General features: G+C 38.5%; 1 protein-coding gene across 3 annotated transcripts in view; it reads right to left on the bottom strand.

Moving 5' to 3' along the window:
• The window catches only part of prickle2b (prickle homolog 2b), a 62,703-nt gene that overhangs the window by 4,100 nt on the left and 35,511 nt on the right, over positions 1 to 23,092 (bottom strand). Inside the window, exons 1-4 of one of the 3 annotated variants that reach the window (XM_079482889.1) lie at positions 11,210 to 11,690; positions 6,242 to 6,425; positions 1,206 to 1,319; positions 965 to 1,102 (exon numbers count right to left, since the gene is read on the bottom strand). In XM_079482889.1, the coding sequence (XP_079339015.1) occupies positions 965 to 1,102; positions 1,206 to 1,319; positions 6,242 to 6,373 (384 nt within the window). In that variant the 5' untranslated portion in view covers positions 6,374 to 6,425; positions 11,210 to 11,690. Of the gene's footprint in view, positions 1 to 964; positions 1,103 to 1,205; positions 1,320 to 6,241; positions 6,426 to 10,892; positions 11,691 to 23,092 lie in introns of those variants that run through there. The other 2 variants (XM_079482890.1, XM_079482888.1) reach the window with 2 other exon arrangements.

The raw sequence follows: 23,092 nt of genomic DNA, 5'->3' as shown, positions 1-23,092 counted from the left end.
AGAAAGAGTTAAAGAGAGAGAGAGCGAAAGAGACTCCATGACATATTTAGGTCATTTAACAGCAGGGTGATAGTGATTTAGGTGGTTATTGATTTAATCTGACTTCAGACTGGGGTTGGAGAGGGGGGGGGTCGACTAAACCCTTATAACATTACATAAGAAGTTTTATATAATTGCAAAGATATGAAAACAACTTAATTTTTATATACTACATAACCTTTCAGTAGTGCATATATTTCAAATCAAACGTATTTTATATACTTATTTTTCTTTTTTAAATATTTTGAGATTTATTTGATTAATATAAAATACTACTATATCTTTTAAAACTAAAAATCAGTACAGAAAATATATAATTCACACGCCTCAATCGGGCACTCATAATAAATAACCTGCAAACGTATTTACAGTCTGCACACATGGGAAAATCAAAATGGGTAATAGGTGGCCTGAGGTCAGAACATAGCTGATCTTAGCAGATCCCAGTGCTGGTTTCTTCATTAAAGGTCTCATTCAGCATTTTCAATATCTCACTCCATGTTGAGACTCAGCAAATATTTGACAGAACAGACAAACGTGTGTATCTGTCCACGTACACACACACTTCCTTGTCGGCTTCCTTCAGCTCCCCTATTTATTGAAAAGACTGCATGTTTTAAACAGCACCGGGGGGCTAAATGGGGGCTTTGTATCCTTAACTGTGGCAAGGCTGAGGATAAATTTAAAACATGCTAAAAAAGCCAAACTGTGTCAGTGTGACATCTGTTCCTGAGAAGTAACAGAAGGAGAAAGAAACCAGGCAGGTGGTCACAGACATGCATATCCCGCTTAGACTCGGCTCTAATTCACTTACTGGCACTGCTGGGCAATAACGCACACAAAGAAAATCTAATATCGACAATAATGAAAAAGTGTCTAAGAACACAGCATCAACAGAACACCTCTCACGTCCGTTCACACGCACCTGTTCACAGATGGCTCCAGTCATGGTGACAGGAAAAGGCCTGACGTTCCCGCGGCCCAGGTTTTCTCTCTTCCTCTGGTTACTGAAGAGCTTCAGCTCTCTCTTTTCCTCTTCATCCAAACCGTTACAGTACCGCACCTGCGCAGCGAGAGCATGGGTCAGGAGCACTGCACGCACTCAGACGCCCACGAGCGTCTCTTGAATGCCGAGCTTTTCGCGCGAGGCCCTGTGATGTTCTTACCTCGTTGTCGTGTGGGGGCAGCTGGTGCAGAAGCTGTTTGATACGATGTTTCTCTCCAGGACTGTTGACGTACGGCACCTTCTCCTCCGGTAAAGAGCTGTAATACTGATGCACCTGGAAGGACCAGATATATTTAGACAAATGTACTGTTTAACATACACCTATATACATATACAAGACTGAATTTCTGCAAGTTCAATCAAATATACTTATCTATCCATGTAGAGGCTATAAAATAAACAATGGTGGCCAAAAACTGTGTGGTTACAAGCATTCTTACAAATGCAGGGTGATTCAATTAAGACATTTTTGGGTAAACTATCCCTTTATATAGGTCTACATTCAAATTATAGCAACTGGAAAACCTGCCAAGGAGGACTCAAACAGGAGCTTTGCATGAGCCGTAATACCACCCATCCAAAACTTTTAAAAGATTTGTTGGGTTAATGGCTTAATCTGATATAGGGCCCATCTGCCTCTGTCTCCATACCACATAAACGGCAAGGAACAAATCTCATAAAAATGCGGAACAGTTGTTGAGAGATTGTAACAAATAATGAAACACTCTGTTGAGTAACGTTGTTCACCTTTAAGTTCCAATGTAGAATGTGAAAATTAAACATTGTGGCTCTACACAAGATTTGTGAAAAAATATATGATGTTACTCAACAAAACCGTGTTGTACCAGTAATGGCACACATTGGGCCTCATTCATGAAACACGAGCAGAAAGTATTTGTGTAAATTTTCGTATTCATAAAAATGTTGGTATTGATTTTTTTACACCTGCTCCCTACCACTTCGTTCATAGTTCAAATGTTTTGTGTTCTTTTTGACAATCTGAATATATTATTGGTGGAGACAGGTTAATGGATACATTTATTGTTAGCCATATAGCCTACTAGTCTTTCATGCATTTAGACAATATAACGTGCCAATCATGAGAATGGAATCCAGAGGATTCCACAGCATTCCTAGATACGTAATTTACGTTAGGGTTGTGCAGTTAATAGAAAATGAATCGTCACTTTTGGCCTTCATCAATTACAAAAACAAAAGGTAATCGAGGTAAACGATTATTGTGTCTCATTACATTTGGCAAGGATCGTCTCTTTCCTTGTAGTATAAATCCACAGCACACCCCTTTACTTTACAGTGGTTCAGCAGTGCAGTTTCTTAAAATAAATGTTTCAGTTAAATTCAGAGATTAAAAGCGAAGGTTTTATATTTTCTATGTTGTTTTAAAGGTTAATGAGTAATTGTGTTCAATAATCGGGATCTCAATACTGGCCAAAATAATGATGTGTCATAATCGAGCAGCCCTATTTTGCGTAGCTGTAATTCACAGGCGGGGAATATACCAACTATGAATTGACGTTGCATGCACGGCACGCCTCATTTGCATACACACGTTTTACTATCACATCTGACGTTTACAAAGTATTTGTGAATCCGGAGGGGAGTTTTCGGGAAGGTACCTTTTATGTGCAAATAACTCATATTTACGACTGTTTCAGGAATGAAACCCATTGCCTGTAAAGAACAACTTGAATTTGGCTTTTATAGTCCAGTGTGAATAGGTGATATGAAAAGGCTTGGATGTAATACGTTTCTCTCAATGTTTCATCAAATGTGATTATGTTTTAAACAAGCAAAGACTAGGATTCCCGAAATCAGCTTCTTCTGGAAGGTGTGGGAGTATTTCCAAAACGGACATTTCCTCATGTCCGGTGTTTAATGCGTCCCCTTAATATAACTGTCTTTTTACATTCGAGCTGATGGCTCTTTTGGTGCTTATGTTGGCCGGCGTCATCGAGGGGTTTCTAAAGAACCAGCGCAGAGGTTCTTGAGGGATAGCTGAAAATTACATGAAACACCAACTGTGGTCTGGCCCTGGTAAATTATAGTACGTTCATCCAACAACAACACTCTCCTCTGAATATGAAGATCCCTGGTCCAGCCAATGAACTGTTGTGATACGGTGATCAGAAGAACATGGACTCAGAGCACTTACACAGAGGAAGAGCTTGTGGAAATAACTATAATCAGCAGAAAGAGATCTGGCAACCGCCCCAGTGTCAAGGGACCTGGCAACAGAATTTTGTGTTACTGTATATGGAGAAAGGGTGAGGAAACGGCTCTTGATGTGAAACGGCTCTTGATGTGAAGGTAAAGTAACTAGAATCCAAACAGCTGTTTTCCATTGAATAAATAAATATAGAAGGGAGATATAGTGTGTGCTGGATGATATGAGAAATTCACCATAATAAATTAATGTAAGACAAAAATAAGACAAAACACATGTCAGTAACCAATGACAAACAGTGTATTGCATCATAACCCTCTGTTTAAGATTTAGCTTGAAATGTTCACCGAATAATATTTATTCTGTCAATTATTCACCATCGTGTTGTTCAGTGGTTTTGTATCCATACAGTGGATGACAATGGGTGTCAATGTTGTTTGAAAGCTCTTTTTTGTGTGTATGGAGATGCAAGTAAGTGATACAGGTTTGGAATGACATGAGGGGCCAGTAAACATCAGTTTTTTGACTGATTTCATTCCTCTTTTCTCCTGTTGTTGTATTTTCTTCCTGAATTAAAACATTATTTTGTTAATAAAAGTTATTTAGAAATAAATAGGCTACATTTAAAATATTCTGGCCTATGAATGTTTTTCATTTCCTTTCTCTTTGGTCCGAAAGCAAATACATACAAACTCAGGACAAAGAGATCCACCAGCACAAACCTGACACAATGCATCCGACCCTCCACCAACAAAAAACACTTAATTATTTTAACCAGTGTAACATTATTAAATTCAGAGAAAAAAAGCTGCCGATTAGATGACTCAAAATAATGCTTCATTCGATTCTAAAGCTGACAAACTGGATTACTTTAATTCTATTCATGTGAGCACTTGGGAGTGTATGTGAGAACCAGAGAGCTTTTGTAGATAAAGAAGCTCAGTATCTTCAAGACCAGCCTGTCATTGCTTGGTGGATAATGTCTGTTGCAAAACCATTCACATCTGTACTAAAACAGTTTCCCTTGTACTAAAACAGATTTCGAATGTGGTGAAATGCAAAACAGGACTGCTATCTTGTCCTATTAGGAATGTGAATGTCCTACATTTCCACTTCGTGGCAAAGAAAAGCTAATTCGTCATGGCCTGAGGTAATCACTGTCTCTCGGTGAAATTGCAGACAGCAGCTTTCAAAGCACACAGAGAGGAAAGGCATAATTAATGGCTTGCTAATAACATGCATGGACACAGAGTTCTTGTATCCCAGCAACTTCTTCCCATCCATCTGCTCTAACACTATGAAGCTGTGTTCGTTTTGACCAAAACCAAATTGTCTACAAACAGACGGCTCTTGGAATGCAGCCCAGAGAATCATATATTGCATAATGTACAATATCTAAAATATATTTCTACATAAAAAGGATATTAAGCCTGTTTTCAAGATCAAGTTAAGTTCTTTAATAAGTTCTATGCTAATTCAGGCAGTCAAATGTTGAATTAATAAACTGTAAATGACCCGACACACATCGTGTGACCTCCAAAGACCCATTATGGCACCGAGCCATCGCACAGGGTGGAGGTGCTCTATTGCTTATTGACCGGCTTGGCTGTTTTGTTAACATGACTTTCTTCGGTTCATCAGGAAAATGAAACACGCTTCTATAAAGGATTTCATTGCCCTGTAAAGGGGGCTGTACAGACTGTTGCCTTATAAATCTGATACACGAACCTTCTGAAGCCGAGCATTGCTATAGTAACAAAACTCCATACAGCAGGAGCGAGGCGTTATAAAAATACAACTCAATGGTCTTTGAATATGAAAAATTGTAAACTTGTGTACAATTCATGCAGCCAGCCTCGATGGTTCTTTAAAGGCGGCAATAAAAGGAAAAACTGGGATTCTTGTGCTGTATGTGCAATTGATGATTGAACTGCTATAAACAATTATACTCCTATAAAGAACTATACTGCTTTACTAATTGATATATTACTCAAAATAAAGAATTTAGACGCTTTCTGGTTATACAACGACCACACCTGTGGTCATTCAGTGTTCAAGAGACTAGGATGTGGCGGTGATTCAATTTTCCCACCGGTTAATAGATGTGTAAAAACACTCGTAGTACCGGTGGGGGGTCAAAGATGCGGCCGTGCGTTTTTTTCATTAGAAACAATTCGGGAATGGCAATTTCTTGATTTGAGGTCGGGTCAATATCTTTCTTAATAAAAACACCAAACAGTACAATGATGTTTGCTTATATTAAACACAGACCTTGCAAAACGAATAACCTTAACGTTACATAAGTTGTCTTTAACAAAACGAATAATCACATCAAACATCAAGCAAAAAATAAGACAAAATTTTAAAACCTTAAACGTTAAATAAGTTTTGACAAAACTAGTAATCCAGCACACACTGTGAAAAAAAACAATTCATACAAAATAAATTAGAAAGGGAAATACGAAACAAAAACACTTTATGTTAAATAAAAAATGAATAAGAAAGGGAATACAAAACGAAAAAAGTTTATGTTAAATAAATAAATAAATAAGAAACAAATAAGAATGGAATAGCCGAAATTAAAAACTTTTTGCTAAATAAATGGCTTTTAAAAATTAGATCAAAATATAATTTAAACGTAACTGGCTCTTGATGACACTGCTTATATATTCTAATATGCCATCGTCTTGTCAGTCATGTCACTTCACTCTCCTCAGATGATGAATGAAATCTAACTCCTGCTGCTGATCTTTGCTATGATCTTTGTTCCACTTACATTGAATGCAGCAGCCACATTCAGATGCGCAGTCTGGTCTCTAACTAAACTTAGTGATTTATTACTATAAAAATTCTAAATGAAGGTGGGGATCGGTGCCGCCGTGGGCAAGTGATGTAATCGGTTGGCGGGGTGGACAGCGTGTATCACCACTGGCTATCGTAACAACAAACTGTATCTATGAAATCAAACACAAGTCCGCTCCGCTTTAAATACAACAGTAAACTCGTTTTACCTGTTCAGGTTTTAGTCCGGGCGGGACCCAGGCATATTCCTCCAGCGCGCAGCCTGAGTCATCGTCAGATGTAGAGTTCCTCTGGAAGTCGTACATCAGCTTGGTCACAGTTTTTTCCATCTCCAGGGGCATGACTGTCACAACATGGTCCTCACGAGAGCACTTACAATGGAGACAGATCTTCCTACGTGACAAAAGGAAAACCCCGGTCAAAATGAGCTTCTGCAATGAATTTCTGGACTTCAATGGAGAAGTTTGGTAAGATCGGTGCTTAGTTAGGTTTGACTTTGCCATGCTCTTCTGGATGGTGTAATTTCCATTTAACCCTATAATAGTTTATATAATACCCTACTCAATCATCTAAATAAAATATGTGAAATATGTGTTAAAATAATGAAAACAATATTTTAAATTAAGAGGCACATATACTGAGATCTCATCTTATATGATCCAAACCCACTGTTTACATAAAACAAGTCATTTCTCAGTTCAAGAGTAACTTTAAAACAACATTCCTTCAACCCACACAGAACTCTCAACTGGGGCCCGGGTCCGTTGTGAAGGAGTTACAGCCATTTTTCGGCCACACGACGTTGCTAAAAAAGCAACTGATCGTGATTGAAATGTTGGCGAGGCAAGTAAACACCTAAACTACAGGCTCCAAGTAACATTCCTGTCAACAGATGAAATCTACACATTTACAAAAAAAACATGCTATAAAATGACACGAGTTGCACAAAGCACACTCATTATTCTTTGACAGGAGCATCAATTAAATGTCACCGCCAATTCAAACAGTTTTCTCTGGATTCTTCCACTATGTCAATCAACACGGCCATATTTGGTTATAACCAGAAATGCCCCACAGATTTCAACAAAAACCCTCAACACATCCAATGATTCATGCCATGATGAAACACACACACTCCACCAGTCAAACATGCTGCGTCTGGTGAGTGTCCAGAAAAGCAGACACAGGCGTCACGCTCTGCCAAAACCACACTTTCTGAGCAGGCCAGCCAGTTGGTCAGATTAACTAACCTCTTAGACCAGAGAAAGAGAAAACAAGCCGCTCACTTTAGGGCCAATCCTATTAGCTCCTCAGATGCCTGACAGGCTGTAAGGTGTCAAAGACGGAGTCTGGCCACTAACACCATGACTCACTGACTCTTTCACATTGACCAGATGGCTAAACTAAGAACATGTTTAATCTACAGAGTCATCTACGTAAGGAAGCCATCAATACTGTTGTAATAAAAAATGGTTTTGTATAACTATTTGTTCAATTTAAGCCCGAGGCTCAACGTTAAGGAACTTTCCGCAGTGGGTCAGCAGTTCAAGTTTTTACTTGCCCTGAATTTACACTTGCCCCAAGACAAAAATTATTAACAAAGTAACAGAAAAGGCTAATTTATACATTTGACTAAATACAGTTCTCTTAATAAAAAAAAGTTATAATGCAACTCCATGACAGCCACAAAGTTATGTTTGTTTTTTCTGTTTCATTGCGTTTTTAGTTTGATTAATATTTTGATTTCGCTTTTATTTTTATACATTTTTATTTTGTTTATAGAATGTTTGTACATTCCTCCTTTTATCTATTTACTTATTTTTCCATATATTTGAAAAAGTTTTTATTTATGTAAAAAAAATTAAAAAGTGTATTGCTGAGGCAACCTTTAATATTTTTGTTTGGTTTTTGAGTTGTCAGTTTTTCAAAATTGACATTTAGACCAATACTTTATCTAATTTCAATAAGCAGAAGTGTTTAAATAGTTTTAACAACCTATAATAAAGTTGGACAGCTGTACATTATTATAAACAGTACAAAGTATAAATATTGGTTTCAATTTGAAACCCGTCCTAACTGTTCCTTCAAAACTGAAACGCAAATCACTCAGAATTAAAAAAAAACCTCTAAACACAAAAGCTACCAAATATTGGCGACATTTAAATCAGCAGATGTAAACAAGAATGTTTAGTATGTAACATAGACCCACATGTTTAAATTTGCAAAACAAATGAACACACAACACCACGCAAACACCAGAACCGCCACATGACATTTAACAAAAAAACTTTACTAATACAGATTCCATTGTAGCTTTTCAGTGTGGAAAACTCAAAATAACCAGAAAAAGATCCCTTTTCTAAAATAGTGTGATGGCATGATGCGCCTGGTGTGGACACCGTGTAACCGAATAAATAAGATCAACTGACCCAAAATGCTACGTCATGGGTCAGTTGGCCTAAAGATGTAAGATATAAAAGAGCGAGTCATCATATTTCTCCTACAAGTTTGTGATCGTCCTGCAAAAAAATAGTTTGCTTATAAATATTTAAGAAGCAGAAAACAAAAACAGCCAAGAAATGGATGAAGCGCTTTAAAACCTGCATGAGGTGAACCCTAAGTAGTTTAAAAGCATCACTTTGAATCAAAAAGAAAGAGCTGGAGAGAAGGATGGATTCTGTAGGGTTTTAGTGGGAGGAACTGTTAAGCAGATTTATATATAGGCTGTGCAGCTGGTCTCGTTGCAGTTTCAACACCCTTGAGCAAGGACAACTCACCTGCATTACTTGAGAGGGTGGCAACTTCACAACTCACTTTAATATTAAACACACACAGCAAAATACAGCCCTTTAAAATCCCATCAGTTAATACTGAATGCTGTTGAGTAAGTCTCAGTGGAGATGGAGCAAGCCAAACTGAAAATATAAGGGAGGGAGGAAAACCAAAACGAATCTAGAGAGCAATCTGGTAAATTCTTGGAAAGTGTAGGCATGTGCAAAAATACATATTTTGCCGAAATGAAGAGTCAGTTTTACAAAAAACATTACCCTGAACTTGGGGTGTTTACATTCATGTACTTCACAAAACTGAGAAAATAACAGAACGGAAGAGATGAGATTAATGGATTATTGAGACCCATTCCTAATCAATTTAGCTGCATTCTTTGTAGGAACATTTTGGGAAAGCATCTACAGAGATGCTGGAACAGGTCCAGATAAATGAACTGTTGGATTGTCACAATGGTTCTGGTCTATATCCCTCTCAACCACACAGGATGGATTAAGTGTAACGCTAAGGGATTCCATGTTTCACCGTGCTTCGCACATGGCTGAAAATTCCAGGCCCAACACTGCTCCACGGTCCGTTGATATTGTTCACTCACAATCATCAAAATGTGATCTGAATTAAAAAGGATGCCGGACTGCATTCAGACATACTGATTTCATTACAAACATCATGCTAAGACCATCGCATCGTCATTTACAACACAGCCTTTAGAAAGAATTTGCTCTGCACTGCAAATATGAAAGACTGGGAATGTAATCTAGGGATGACACAGAAAGGTTGTTATACCCCTGAGGCACCCGAGCAGAACGTTCTCTATGTGATTTATGATCTGATCTGACAATTGCTCATTGTGGGTTAATCATTGCATTTTTAAATTGTTCAGACGACAACAGATGTGGTCTTATTGTTAGCTCAAGGGAAGCACCTCCCAAAAAACAAGGCATGTGCCACCACCAGACAATCCCATATAATTTTCTTTAACAAAAACCCATGGCTAGACATAGGGCTTGTCATCATCAATACAGGGGCCATATTTACCAAAAGGAAAACCAGGCCTGATGTGGCTTGAAAACTCAATCCAAATAAATTCCAGTCTCTCACTGATGAGGCTCCCAGGCTTTTCCATGGCATCATTCCCAATGAATTAAACAACCTTTTTAAAGGGCAACACACAGCGGAGAAGCTGGTCACAGCTGGGTGCTTACTGAGAGCCAGTTCTTCATTTACTCTCGCTTATCTTGTGTACTTTGAACTGAATAGGAGTCCCACATAAAACTAAAGAAAACAATATAGACGTATATGCATTTTCAAAACAACATTGAAAATGTTTGTTTGTGTAACACGGTGACACAACAATAGGCAGACAGAGCGACTCTTATGAAAATGAATCATGTAACCATAGTTTGGGGTTTAATCTGTAGTGAAATGGTAACCCCTGATATACAATTGCCCTCAAGTCAAAATTATAACACAAATGCTAATCAACTTGACAAAAACATGGTTACGCTTACTAAAAAAAAGCATGGTACATCTTTCAGAGAGAGAGAATTATGGAAGATGAATATGGTATGACGTATCAGACACGCAGCTCGGAAATGTGAATTTTACATACAGTCTTCAGTATAAAGACTATAAACAGAATCGGCGAATTAAAACAAGCCATTCATTCTGTAGCCTACTGATCTATAAGGCCTTTGACGTATGAAAAGATCAATTATTTGAAGAGAGCAAGAAACCCGAGTAATGGCGGTCGCTTCAAGTAGACAGGGGTGCGGGAAGAAACGATATCGATTTAATCTAAATAATGCAGTAAAATAAGATGGATCTAGTCGGGATGTAACCACCTACCCGCGCGCGAGCGACGCGACCCAACTACGACGCCCCCATTATAATGAATCAAGCTGCAAGCGCGAGTGTGTTGATGCTTGGACGACAACTACTGGGGTTTCTTTTTCTTCATCTGCATAATTCCTCACTTAGTCTCTTCACATGTTAATCCAGCCACACAATACCAAACAAAGACTTAATCCGACTAACAGGGACAAGACAAATCGGATGGACAAAATAACTCACGGTGAGAAAGTTGCATACAATCCGGGAATTCGCAGTCGTCTCTACAGACATATGAGCATAAACTACGTTACAACGTTAAAACTTCACAATCAAATAACGTAAGCATTAAACGTAGCTGCTTGTTTAACTGACGTTAAAAAGACGCGTGGACGCACGACATCACCCGCTGCCAAAACTGCGTTTGATATACATGTCCGTTTGATTTAAATGGCGAAGTTTGATACTCCTCGAAATATCACGATGTAACAAGCAAATGGAAGCCAAGCAAACGGCATCGGTTAAAGATACAGAGAGCGATTAGACATCCAAAGGCTTACCTTTTACCGTGAACGATGAGATCGCTTGGTGTTGCCTGATGTAAAAGGATACAAGCACGCGTCACTCATCTCCAGCTCCTCCGTGAAAAGGCGAAGAGCGCACTTTCAATTCTGCGCAAACACGCGCGATTCAATCCGCACGTCTTTGTCAGGCAACTACCGCAAACAAATCATCACCCCGGGTATCGTCCAAGAAAGACATGCCTCAGGTTCCGCTGTTTTTAATAATGCGTCTTTAATATTGTAAACACGTGAAACGCCCCCGCAGATCTTGCTGAAATCTCCGCGATAGTTCCTCCGGTAGAATGCAGGACATGCTATGAGCCTGCGCTTCTCGTCAATAACACACAGTCCGTGAGGGAGAAAGAGCTCAGTGAACCGTGGCGTGGACTCGGGCTGCCCACTCGAGCTTGTGAGTGGTAATGAGCGTCCGTGATGTCAGCAAGTCAACGCACCTACATTAGTTTAATTAGAGACGCGAAAAGATGCTGTTGTTGGGATCATTTACATGCAAATCACTTACTTTCTCTCTAGCTGTAGAACCATATGCAATTCGGAGGGCATAAAGTAACCGAGGAGGGGAAACAACGTCTTTAATATGTAAATAAAGACCTTTTGTTATATGAACTGCGTGATGAACTAACAGGTCGTGTAGCTTTACTTTATTCCCATTAGAAAACAATAAAGGATTTTGCTAAGTTTATGACGGTGATTAACACAGAATAAAACATATATATATATATATTCATAAATTTTAGTGTTATTTTTATGCACCATGGGAGTAACGCAATTTCCACAATTTAAATCCTCTATATGTATGTACTGTACATGTAGCAGAATTGACAATAAAGCAGACTTTAATTTAAATGGGGTAAAACAAAATTTGAATTAAGGTTTACATTTTACTTAGTAAATTAGATGATTTTAAACCCAACTTCACAGAAATCTCATATTTTTTGTCTAAATACAAAACTTATTTTCTTAGGTCATTTTGCTCATCAATAAAATGCATCATGATTCAAGAATTTTTAGCAATTTGTACTGGAAAACAAGACAAAAAACATAGAAAGTCATTTTTTGCAGTCTGGATTTACTCATATCAAATCCAATCGCTTAGTTGCTTCTTATAATGTTATATGGTGGCAACAAAAGGGAGGAAAAATTGAAGAAGACAACAGTGGTTAGGTTACTTAATAGTACCACCCATAAATGTATTTGAATGCAGCTGGCTCTTTAACTTCCAGGTGGCTTAGTTTATACCAAGATGGTCCGTGTCTCTCTGGTATCTCTTATTGGACTTTGCTTCACATTTACAGGCCAGACTGAGCCAAACCCCTACACACAGGGTATCAATTACCACCGTCCTTGTGCTTTAGGCTCTACTGAATAACACACACTGACAGCAACTCCATTCCCATAGCCACAAGCTCACTGACATGCCTGGCCGCAAACCTACACTGCTATTAAACCCAGCAAAACCACTGCACCAAATCACGTGACCCTTTGGTTTCTTTTAATGGTAAATCACTATTCAGTTACATAACTATACAATATAAAATACAATACAAAATACTAAAACAACTATTTAACTAAGAACATTTTAAAGTTGTTTGGTTAAGCACAATGTATATACTGCATATGTTTAAAGACTTGGGAATTCAAGACCCCAAGCAGTCACAAAGTCATCACAAAAAAATAAGAAAGTAATGAGAAATGCGAATTTACACTAAAAGCGGATGAGGATACATTTTTCCATGCTTTACGAAAATCCCCCCCCCCATGAAAAAGGCTGATGAAGATCTTTCTAAGTCAACACTAGGACAGCTGTATCTAAGCTCAACAGCTGATTGCTAAGGAATGCATCTCTTTTTCTGGTGCGACCTCAGGATGAGATAACCAAATTCCATTTGGGAAATGGGCTTTAAGCCATCAAGGTAAGGCAAACCGCCTCCTCCCCTTTCCCTGATTATTCTACTTCCAAGTCCTACCAACAAAACCCCTCATTTTCAGACCAAATACATGCGAGATTACATACACCTAGTCTGGTTTAAAGAGATAAAATGTATTTAAAGTGCTGCCGCTTGCTTTTGGTTAACTGTTCACCGCCTGTAAAGGCAAAGAGAGAGAGCCACAGAAGGCAAGCAGTGTAAAACATTAAACTATCCTGAACCTCTGTTATCACTGGGATTTGGCGCTCTTATATGACCTTATGAATTGGCTTGCTGTTAATGCCCCACTTCTTTTCCTCTAAAAGGGTTCTCCGCTGTATGGAAGCACTGCTGAGCCGTATCCATCTATGCATGAATTTAAAGAGAGGACAGCAGCTGCACAGACGAAGTATTCTGAAGAGGTAGCATCCAAAAAAATTTGAATCAACCAGAAGCAGAGTACAGAATATAGTCACCAGTATATTAACACCATTAAGGAACTGGTGAAAAAACATGGCACACGGACCGCTGTACGACACATTTAATGGAGCGCTTCGCTTGCTTTAGGGTAGAACAATAAAGCGTCTCTAAAAATAAACAAAGCGTTCGCTTGGACAGCTCTGATGATTCATCTATTCAAAACACAGCACCCTCTCGCTCTCTCGCGCACGCATAGCAATCATATGTACAAATATAAACCTGCGCTTTCTGTCAGAACAATGTGGGGGCTGGCTCTGTGGCTCTCAAAGGGCCTTACATCACATTCCAGAGCCCATTTTCCTGACTGAACATCCATTCATTCAGCACTAGAAGAGATCCACTCAAAGATGGCTGTAGGTGTCAAATCCCACAGCACATCATTTCTACACGGGAGAGGGTCTCGTCATTGGTTTTGATGAAAACCTGAGAACTAAATTGACCAAATCTCGCATTCATGTAACCAGCAAGCTACATTCTTTGATGATTTACATCTACAAAGGTATGTTGATTAGATAAGCGATTGAAACCAAACTATGTAATGTCTTATAATGTCTTGTACAGTTTCGTCCTGATCACAAAACATCTCTTTTTTTTACAGTTCTATAGCTTGAAACTATCTTGGAAAGTGCTCTAGCTTCACCCTGGCGACATGGCAGCAGTTTAAAAGCAGCAAGTTAAATAAATGGGTGCAGAAGTATGCACTGTTTAAATATTTAGTTTGGGGAGACTGCAGGAGTCAGAGAAACAGCCATTCACACATGGCAGAGTCCGAGATAGATCCCACTTGTCAGAGAGTGACTGATGGAGAGAAACAGAAATATAAATGTACCTGATATGTATGTGTGCATCTCCTCTGACAGAAAACAGAAACTACAGCTGGGTCCCATTCGTGCCCAACTTATGATTCATAACTTTGTCATCACAATAGCACCATTTGATTGTGTTTTTGTTAAACTTTGAAGAAATTCAGCTCTGGTGGCAGTAATCGATGAGATAAGTTCTTGTCGATCAACCTATTAGCAGCACATTGTATGTTTGATAAACGATTGCAATAAATATAGTATACATGCCTCGAAACCAGACTCTATTCTAAAATAGCAACCGTGTGCTCATCAGCCGTCTGGAAAATGTATTATCAAAGAGGGTGTGTCTTTGGGATCACCCCTGTCAGGATACACTTTCAATCCTTCATATTTAAAGAGTTATATTTCCTCTAGTTTATGATACCTCTCAGATTTCCAGAGAATAATAGCGTAAAATTAAATAAGAAAACAAGTATTCGTTATCGATTGAATTCACTCAGAAATGGTCCACTGGACAAGAAAGCTAAAGGACATTCCATGACTGACTACAACAATACGGAGGGAATTTTATCTAAACTATTCATAATGGCTATTAGGAGCTTAGCAATGGCATATGCTGAAAGGTGGAATGGAATTAATTTCTGTTATTGCTACAAGGCAGATTTCAGCCATTTTTTAAACCACAAGAACATGCTATTAACCATGAAAGACAGCGGACCTAATTCAATTATAGATGCTAGGAGATTAGAGCATGAACAAAATAAAGCCTCTTAACTTTCTCTACATGAGACCAGTTGACAAAGTGGTTCAGGGTACAAAGATACAAATTTAAACACTGAAAACAAAAACGGCAAGAACGGAAGAGGGCCTTTTAACGTCCGCTGTGTCTGGTGGAGACTAATGTTTATTCATAAAGTTAAGTCTTGGGTGTGACATTCTTCCAGGATAGAAGCAAAATTAAAGTAACACAAGAAATATGAAGTGTGTGATAAATCTAGATAGAAGACAGAATTAATTTTCCTTAGTTATATAAATTCTCTTTGCACTTTTACACACCTCATCTCTTTAAATCTCACCCTGTGGTCTCTGCTTATTTATATTCCCCTCTTATGAATTCAAGAGGAACGTTACACCCTACAAGGCATTAATGGCAGAGGCAGGCATCAAGTAAAAAGGAGGGCACACACACCTTCCATTCTGGTGTGTTTATTTGAACTGCAAATGATGGGGGATGGAGTGTTTGTGTGTGGGACGCTAGATATGGTCGAGGTTTGGTGTTAAACTGAAGGTCTTGGTCCATTTCACACATATCTACACTCTTAGTAAGCTTTGCACAGTGTGCTTGTTTCTTGCAGGGTCCCTTGGCTTCATACACAGATGCTTCTCTGTACTGAACGTCCCAGAAAAAGATCAGAGCACAAGGCTAGAGAGGAACACACACACCAAACCCCCTGATGGATCGAAAGATGCATTCCTAAATCTAAAACTTTCTTTGTCTCTACTAATTTTCATTACTAGGTAGAGAAAAAATACACAATGTGAAACACTGCGGGAATTGTCAGCCTAAATCGGATCCACATATGGAAAACAGCCCTATGCCACCCAATTACACTGACTGGGGCTATTCCAAATCTCCACAGTCCCGCAGGCTGCCAGTGATTAAATGTGGAGATTATTCTGGGATGTCTGCGAGATCCAAGACAGCTATGCCCAGACTCTAGTAAGATACTGTAACACATGTAAAGAGCACAGTGATCTAGGAGAGATGCAAAACCCCAACATCTTCACACACGTACATGCACACACACTTTGACGTGGCACACCTGGTGTTTCAGAGCTATTTTCTATCCCTCTTAATTGCCGGGTGAAAGTTGCAGAAATCCGAAATAACTCACATTTGCCTTCATGGACGCCTGTAAGAGAAGGTAGGCTGTAATTCGACATTGCCAAATCAGAGCTGTTTCTTAAACCCCTCAGCATGTGGGTGTAGAATGGCCATAAATAGCACTAGAAACGCTTTCACTTGGAAAAAAGAGCTGTTTATGACACTGAAATCTAAAAGGCAAATTTAATGGAACATTCTAGGGAACGTCTCGATATGTTGAGTGCGACCAAGCTTGAACATTAGTGGGGGGATTAACTGAAGGCCCTGGCAATGTGATATAAAATCGGAGTCAGTCATGATATGATTTCATTATTCTTTATTTTTCATGCAGTTACTGATTCATTTTTAATGGTTTCACATTTATCCTTTGGAATTTGGTGCATTGCACAGTTAAAATCGTATCGTATTTTGAGTTTGGAATTCGGGTGAATAGAAATAATTGAAGAGAACAGATTTCCTTTATTCTAAAAATTCTGATAAAGATATAAAAATATAACAACAACATAATTTAAAGGGATACTCCACCTCAAAATGAAAATTATTTCATCAATTACTCAGCCTCAAGTTGTTCCAAACCTGTATACATTTCTATGTTTTGTTGAACAAAAAAAAGATATTTAGAAAAATGTAAGCTACTGACATTTCTAGGACATCATTGACTACCGTAGTAGGTCAAATTAGTATAAATATTTGTTAATTAGATATTTTGAAGAATTTAGGGAAGTAAGCTCTAGGGAACCTTTGAATTTCCTACTAGTAAGTCAGTGATGTCCTAGATGTGTCAGTTGCAAAAACATTTCGGGAGATTTTTCTTTGTTCTCAACCGAACATAGAAATTTAAACACGTTTGTAACAACTTGGGCGGGGGGGTTACAATTTTCATTTTTGGGTGGAGTATCCCTTTAATTGTGGCAGAACATCAATCCAGTGTCCAGAGTAATATTGTTAAACTATTATGTTGATTTTCCCCACCTCTTGAACATATTCTGATGATTTTAGTAAAACAAAATTGAAACCAAATGAACAATGCCATTTAGCATAATTAAATATTCAACCCAGTTTGTCTGCCTCCCAACGGCCCCTGACTTGATGTTAATTACTGATTAAAATGTTAAAACTGTTTAGCTCATGGCTGGAATATGAATTCACTCTACATTCTCATTCGCGGCTGGTGCTGAGAGACCGATCCGCCAAACGTTACATCTGTCATCCCTCGTGGTGATTCGTCTTCCAACATGACTGAACCACTTCCTCCGGGGCATAATAAGTCGGAGGATATGACATAATTGTCTCATTTCAGTACCCCACAGTCTCTGTTTTATGCAATCATGCCCTGTATGTGAACTCGTAAAAAGCATACAATTAAAAGTGTTAAAATTCAATGCCAGAGTTGCAAGCTTTAAGATGGTGTGTTGAGAAAACGTGTTAGCCAAAGTCGATGAGAAAAGGGCACTGTGTCTGGTTACATCATGCTTACCATGCAATCACTAGCCTTAGGACCGACACGGAGGTCGGTAATCCAGCACAAGAGAGATGTGTGTGTGTGTTCATTGCCTTGACATGTTGTGACCCATTTAGCATCGTTTGTATTAGAGGCTATTTAACAGTATAACTTATGCGTACTAGTCATTGCTGTGGTGACATCAACAGACCCACAGCTGTTCTTGATCATATTATTGATCTGTTTATACTATCATTTAACTGAGCCACTGCTTCTCTGGTGAGTCCCCCGGGACAGTAACCCAACAAATATCTAGTGCATCTAAGATCAAATACACAAACAGACTGTAGTATAACAAAGAACAGTGGCCGTTTCTCAATTCCAAGAACGCAAAGAACAAACTTGTGTTCTCGTGGAGACCGGTCTTCTGAGGCAGCCTCGGAAGAACGAACTTGGATGGACGCCGTGCAGTGACTTCAAGCAGGTTACGAATGCACGCTTCCTTGATATCAAGAACACTTCTGGGTACTTTCATGCGTTCTCTGTTCTTGAGATTTCGAATGTAGAGCGAGAACATGAGGACACAAGACCACTGAAAAACGCACATTGAATAATGGCCACTGTTGGGGAGTTTTCCCATTCCGATATGTTTTATATCTGAGATGTTACAAGTTTTGAACTTCCAAACTTTCAAATGATTGTAGCTTTTCAAAAATATCCACAAGATATAACAAGATTTCTGCCTCAAATACACTAAACAAGATGACTTGGCCATCCATAAATGATCTAGCAGACCAGCATTTATATTATGCGACGCAGAGGCAATGATATAAATATGTAACGCTCACAGATTTGAAATGACGCTAGTAAGCAGTTTCTCTTCCTCACAAGATTCTGTGTGTGGGAGTGCGAACAAAGTATGAACTCCACCATCTGGTCCATTTTACAGCCTCTGGGTGCAAATCTTTGCTAGCATCTCATGTTTTTATTTGTTCACCTTTATTTTCTCCCAAGATTCATCTTTTAGTCTGCAGGCAGATATACGTGCCGTCTATGAGATGTCGTTGAGATTAGAAAAGAGAGAAATGGGAAGATGGGAAGATCAGTCACACGGGAGTCTCCACCATGGAGATCGGTTTTAGAGGCCACTTGAGGAATTTGACACACCAAAGCTGGTGACCTTGGTAAACTTTAGAGATCCTGTGTCGGCCACAAAAGCACACACACTTGCACACAAATAAAAACAGTTCTTCAACTTGAAAACCCATCAGAGTGGAGATGCATAAACGTGCTCCAAGAAAGAAAAGCCTGATGCTGTTTCTACATAACAAATAGTTTTACCTATGTCTACAAAAGGAAGCTTATATATAGCTCACAAGTGTTCTTCAAAGAATTTAATGAAAGTATGTCAGTTAAACCAAAATTTGGTGTTACAGTGCAAGTCAGAAATGTAAAAAAGCCAAAATGCAAAATTGCTGTATCAGCTTGACACCTGTTAATGGAAAAAACAGTCAAACCGTGATTAATATTCATGTCCTTTTCATGTTCTCGCCGAGTTTTGTAGAAAGCTGCCTCTAATTGCCTGGAGATGACATTAATACTGGCATGATGACTCACTGTCTCAACCCTCCCTCCGGCACATCTGATACCAGCTTTCTCAAAAAGTCTTTGTGTCCATGGCTAAGGATCTCCAAAGTACAATCTTAAGTTTTTTGAATGGGAAATTGTGCCAACATCCTATGACTAAAACTGTTGCCACTTTGTCACAAATTCAGCTGCAGAGATGAAACATGACAGCAGCCCACTATGACAGGCACCATCACCATAAACAAATCTCAAATCTTCATTCTTGTGAAGAGAACATATAGGGTTGGTTAAACTGGAAAAACAGACACTTGGATAAAGAATAATCACTTAAGTGACACGGCACTTAAAAATGTAAATCCTGTAATTATACCTTCATGTAAGAAGGTCAGTGTCCCAATCCAATTTTTGTGTTTCAATGTTAGTTGTTGGAGATTATAGGTAACTTTTTTATATAAAAAAACAGCATCAAAATTCTTCTTAACTTCTTCTCATTTTCACAAAGTATACAGGGAATTAAATGATGACCAGTGTTTTTTCTTTAAAATACTATGTGTATATGTAATGTGCTCACTTCAAAATCTGTTCTTCTGAGAGGAAAAGATGAATCAGAGCTTAATGAGAATATGTGACAGATTCAGGTTAGGTGTTGTAGCAAAGTGTTTGTGTGTGGATTTGTCTCAATAAGATAACAAATGAAAAAATGATTTCTCAAGATGACGAAGACAGGGACATCGATTCAAGAAAACTGTCAACGTGGCCTGCGCAAGTTCTCTCTCATTAGCAAAAAAAAAGCCCCTCACCATGCCCCAGGGAGCATCTGTATGTGTGTGGAGCTTAATAAAAGACCATAATTGTTTGCAAATGGTTCAGGCAAGCAACGAAAAAGCTACTAGGCTAAATGCGATTATGGGCGTGAACATTCAACACACAACATGCTAACTACAAGCCAAACACAGACACACAGGGAAAAATATGACACATCAGCTGTCTATTCCATTTACTGAAGCATGACTACTCGATGGGAGGAGCAATTCTCTTCTTGGTGGGGTCAAATTGGTTGTAACTTGTGCCAATCATTTATTTAGCAGTGGATTTAAGGCTTGTGGAAGTCTCGAGGGTGGGGTTACTTAATGGGTACATTTCGTCTCAGTGCTGATGTCACTGGATCAAGAGATCTTCCATAAAACACTGGTTTAAACAGATCCCCAAAATGATAAAGCTAACTGCTATGGATTTACATGCTATGGATCTTAAGCTCCGGTTGTGCTGAAGAAACAGCAAAAATATATTTATATAAAAATTATATTTTCCACAATCTTTTTTGACAATTGAAAGAATTGTTAACATAATACGGTGAAACACGTTAAAATGGCCACAGTCCATCTTCAAAGAAAATCCTTTTTTATTTGACAGCACTTATTGAACTTAACCTGACAATTCTTCTGTCTGATGTCCATCAGTGTTACATGTTTTCCTTAAATATTAAAAACAGATTAAAATAAGACAAAAAAAGCTAAATAAATGTTTGCTCTCATGCCTGCATCGACATAGATAACATCAAAAATTTTTAGTCTGCCATCCCGATGAAAGCGAAAATGCTTCACTGTAAAAAAAAAGTACAGTATACTGTACATTTTCAAGAAAATGTGTTATTTTATGTTGAAAAAATTTTTTACGTGAATGTTTTACTGTGTTTTTTACACGCGCGTTTTAATACAGTGCATTTTTAATAGAGCTGAGCATCAAAACAAACTCATCGCAGTGGAGGGCCTATCATTTCTTTTATGTCAAATTGATTGTATTTTTATGAAAAATGTAGCCTATCCAATGTGGTATGATGGCTGATGTCATACAATGTTATAAAAAGGTTTAAGTATTTTATTTTTAACTAATTTGACGCACGGCAAACTAAAAGAAGCTTAACTTAACACCTTGATGCTTTCAGAGAAATTCGGTTCGTAATAAACTTAATAAAGAAGCAGTATATCCTCAATACAAAATAAAAAGTCATTTTTGTGAAGTCTTGTGTGCATGGGCAGAAAAGACTAGAGCAGCTCTCATGTCTGTTGAGGAGTAAACAGCATAAGGGAGGCTAAATTGGTGGTCTGTGTAATTTTCAAATGTAGAGATTCAAAACCAGAACCAGTGCCAACAACTGTGGGGTGTTTGCCTTCTGAAGTTACACTCACATACAAGATGAAACTATTGCAGAACAAGCTACCCTGTCCACACGTCAGGTATATTTAAGCATTGAAACTCAGGCACAGTGATGTTACAGAGACCCCGTCCACTTAATTACATCTACACGGCCTTTCAGTACTGACAGGCTACAGTGTGTTAAATTAATGACATCAATACAAGCCTCTTCACACTAAGCAAACCTTTTACCGGCTCAATGAGCAAAGATCTGAAAAAGAATACCTCCATGAAGACCCCCACACACATACAGCATCTGAAATCTTTTATCATTCCAGATGTCTGCTGTATACGCATAGACTGGATGTTGACGTGTGATGTGTGCGTGAGAAACAAGAAGGGATGTTGCACAGGAAGATCGCTATAGGGCTGGGATATTTTGGAAGTTGCTTCATAGTTTTATTTGTGTATATTTGTTTGTGTGTGGTATGTGTTTAGCATCTCTGGTTGTCATTATAGCAAAGACCTTTCTGATTTGCTGGATACCCAAAATTTGCCATGATATTAGGGCTTTCAATATAACAGATTTTAAACAATCCAGCATAATACTCTTAGAGGCCAATCAATTCTATGTAAAGGTGAAATGCTTTTTAACACCATTGCTCTGTTCCACTTTTCTATCCACTCCTTTCGTCTCCTCTCCCTCCTAGATTTGGAAAATCGATTTTGAGCAGTTGTGCAGTTTTGCTTGTTTTTAAAAGACTCCTAAATGATCCCTGGGGTAAAAGAAAGAGGAAATGTAAAAATGAACAGAGCAAAAAGGGAAAAAAGAAGGGGGTAGAAAACGCACAGAGCGTGATTTTCTTTGACAGACTGTCAGGTTGGGGGAGTGTATAAGAGTTTGCCAGGCCTGGACAGACCTGACATTTGCATATTGCTGTGCATACGGAAGCCAACAAAAGTTAGATCAGTGATCAGAGGAAATTGCCCAGTGATGCCTTTGCTGGCATAGCTTTGTCAGAATGAAGTCCAGCACTGTGAATTTAATCTCTCCTGAAAACTACAGCTAATAAACACACGCATGCACACACATACATACACACAAGAAAACATGATCAGGATTTGAGCTGGCCACAATATTTGTCGAAATTACTGGTTATAAATGATCAAATAAGACACATTATTAGGGTCGGTATGTTTTGATTTGTATACTATATAGGCTCTGTAGTTTTAGGCTTTAGGCCATTAATGGAATGATTCACCCAAAATTGAAGATTCTATCATCCTTTATTTATCATTTCAAACATGCATGACTTTGGCGGTACCCATTCACTTCTATTGTATGGACACAAAACAAGTCAAATGGGTACCGCCATTCTTCGGTTACCAGCATTCTTCAAAATATCTACTTTGGTGTTCTGCAGAAGAAAGAAAGTCATACAGGTTTGAAATGTCAAGATAATGAGTAAATGATGACAGAAATGTCATTTTTGGGTGAACTATCTCTTAAATGCTTTGATTCAGATTCTGTCTGATTTGTGTTTACACTACAAATGCAATGTGGTCACATGCGTGTACCTCTGAATATGGCTTGTGTGATCCTATCCCACATATTGGACCGCG

Source organism: Barbatula barbatula (genome assembly GCF_947034865.1).
Source record: "Barbatula barbatula genome assembly, chromosome: 20".
Lineage (NCBI taxonomy): Eukaryota > Metazoa > Chordata > Actinopteri > Cypriniformes > Nemacheilidae > Barbatula > Barbatula barbatula.
This window is presented reverse-complemented; position numbering and strand designations above follow the sequence as displayed.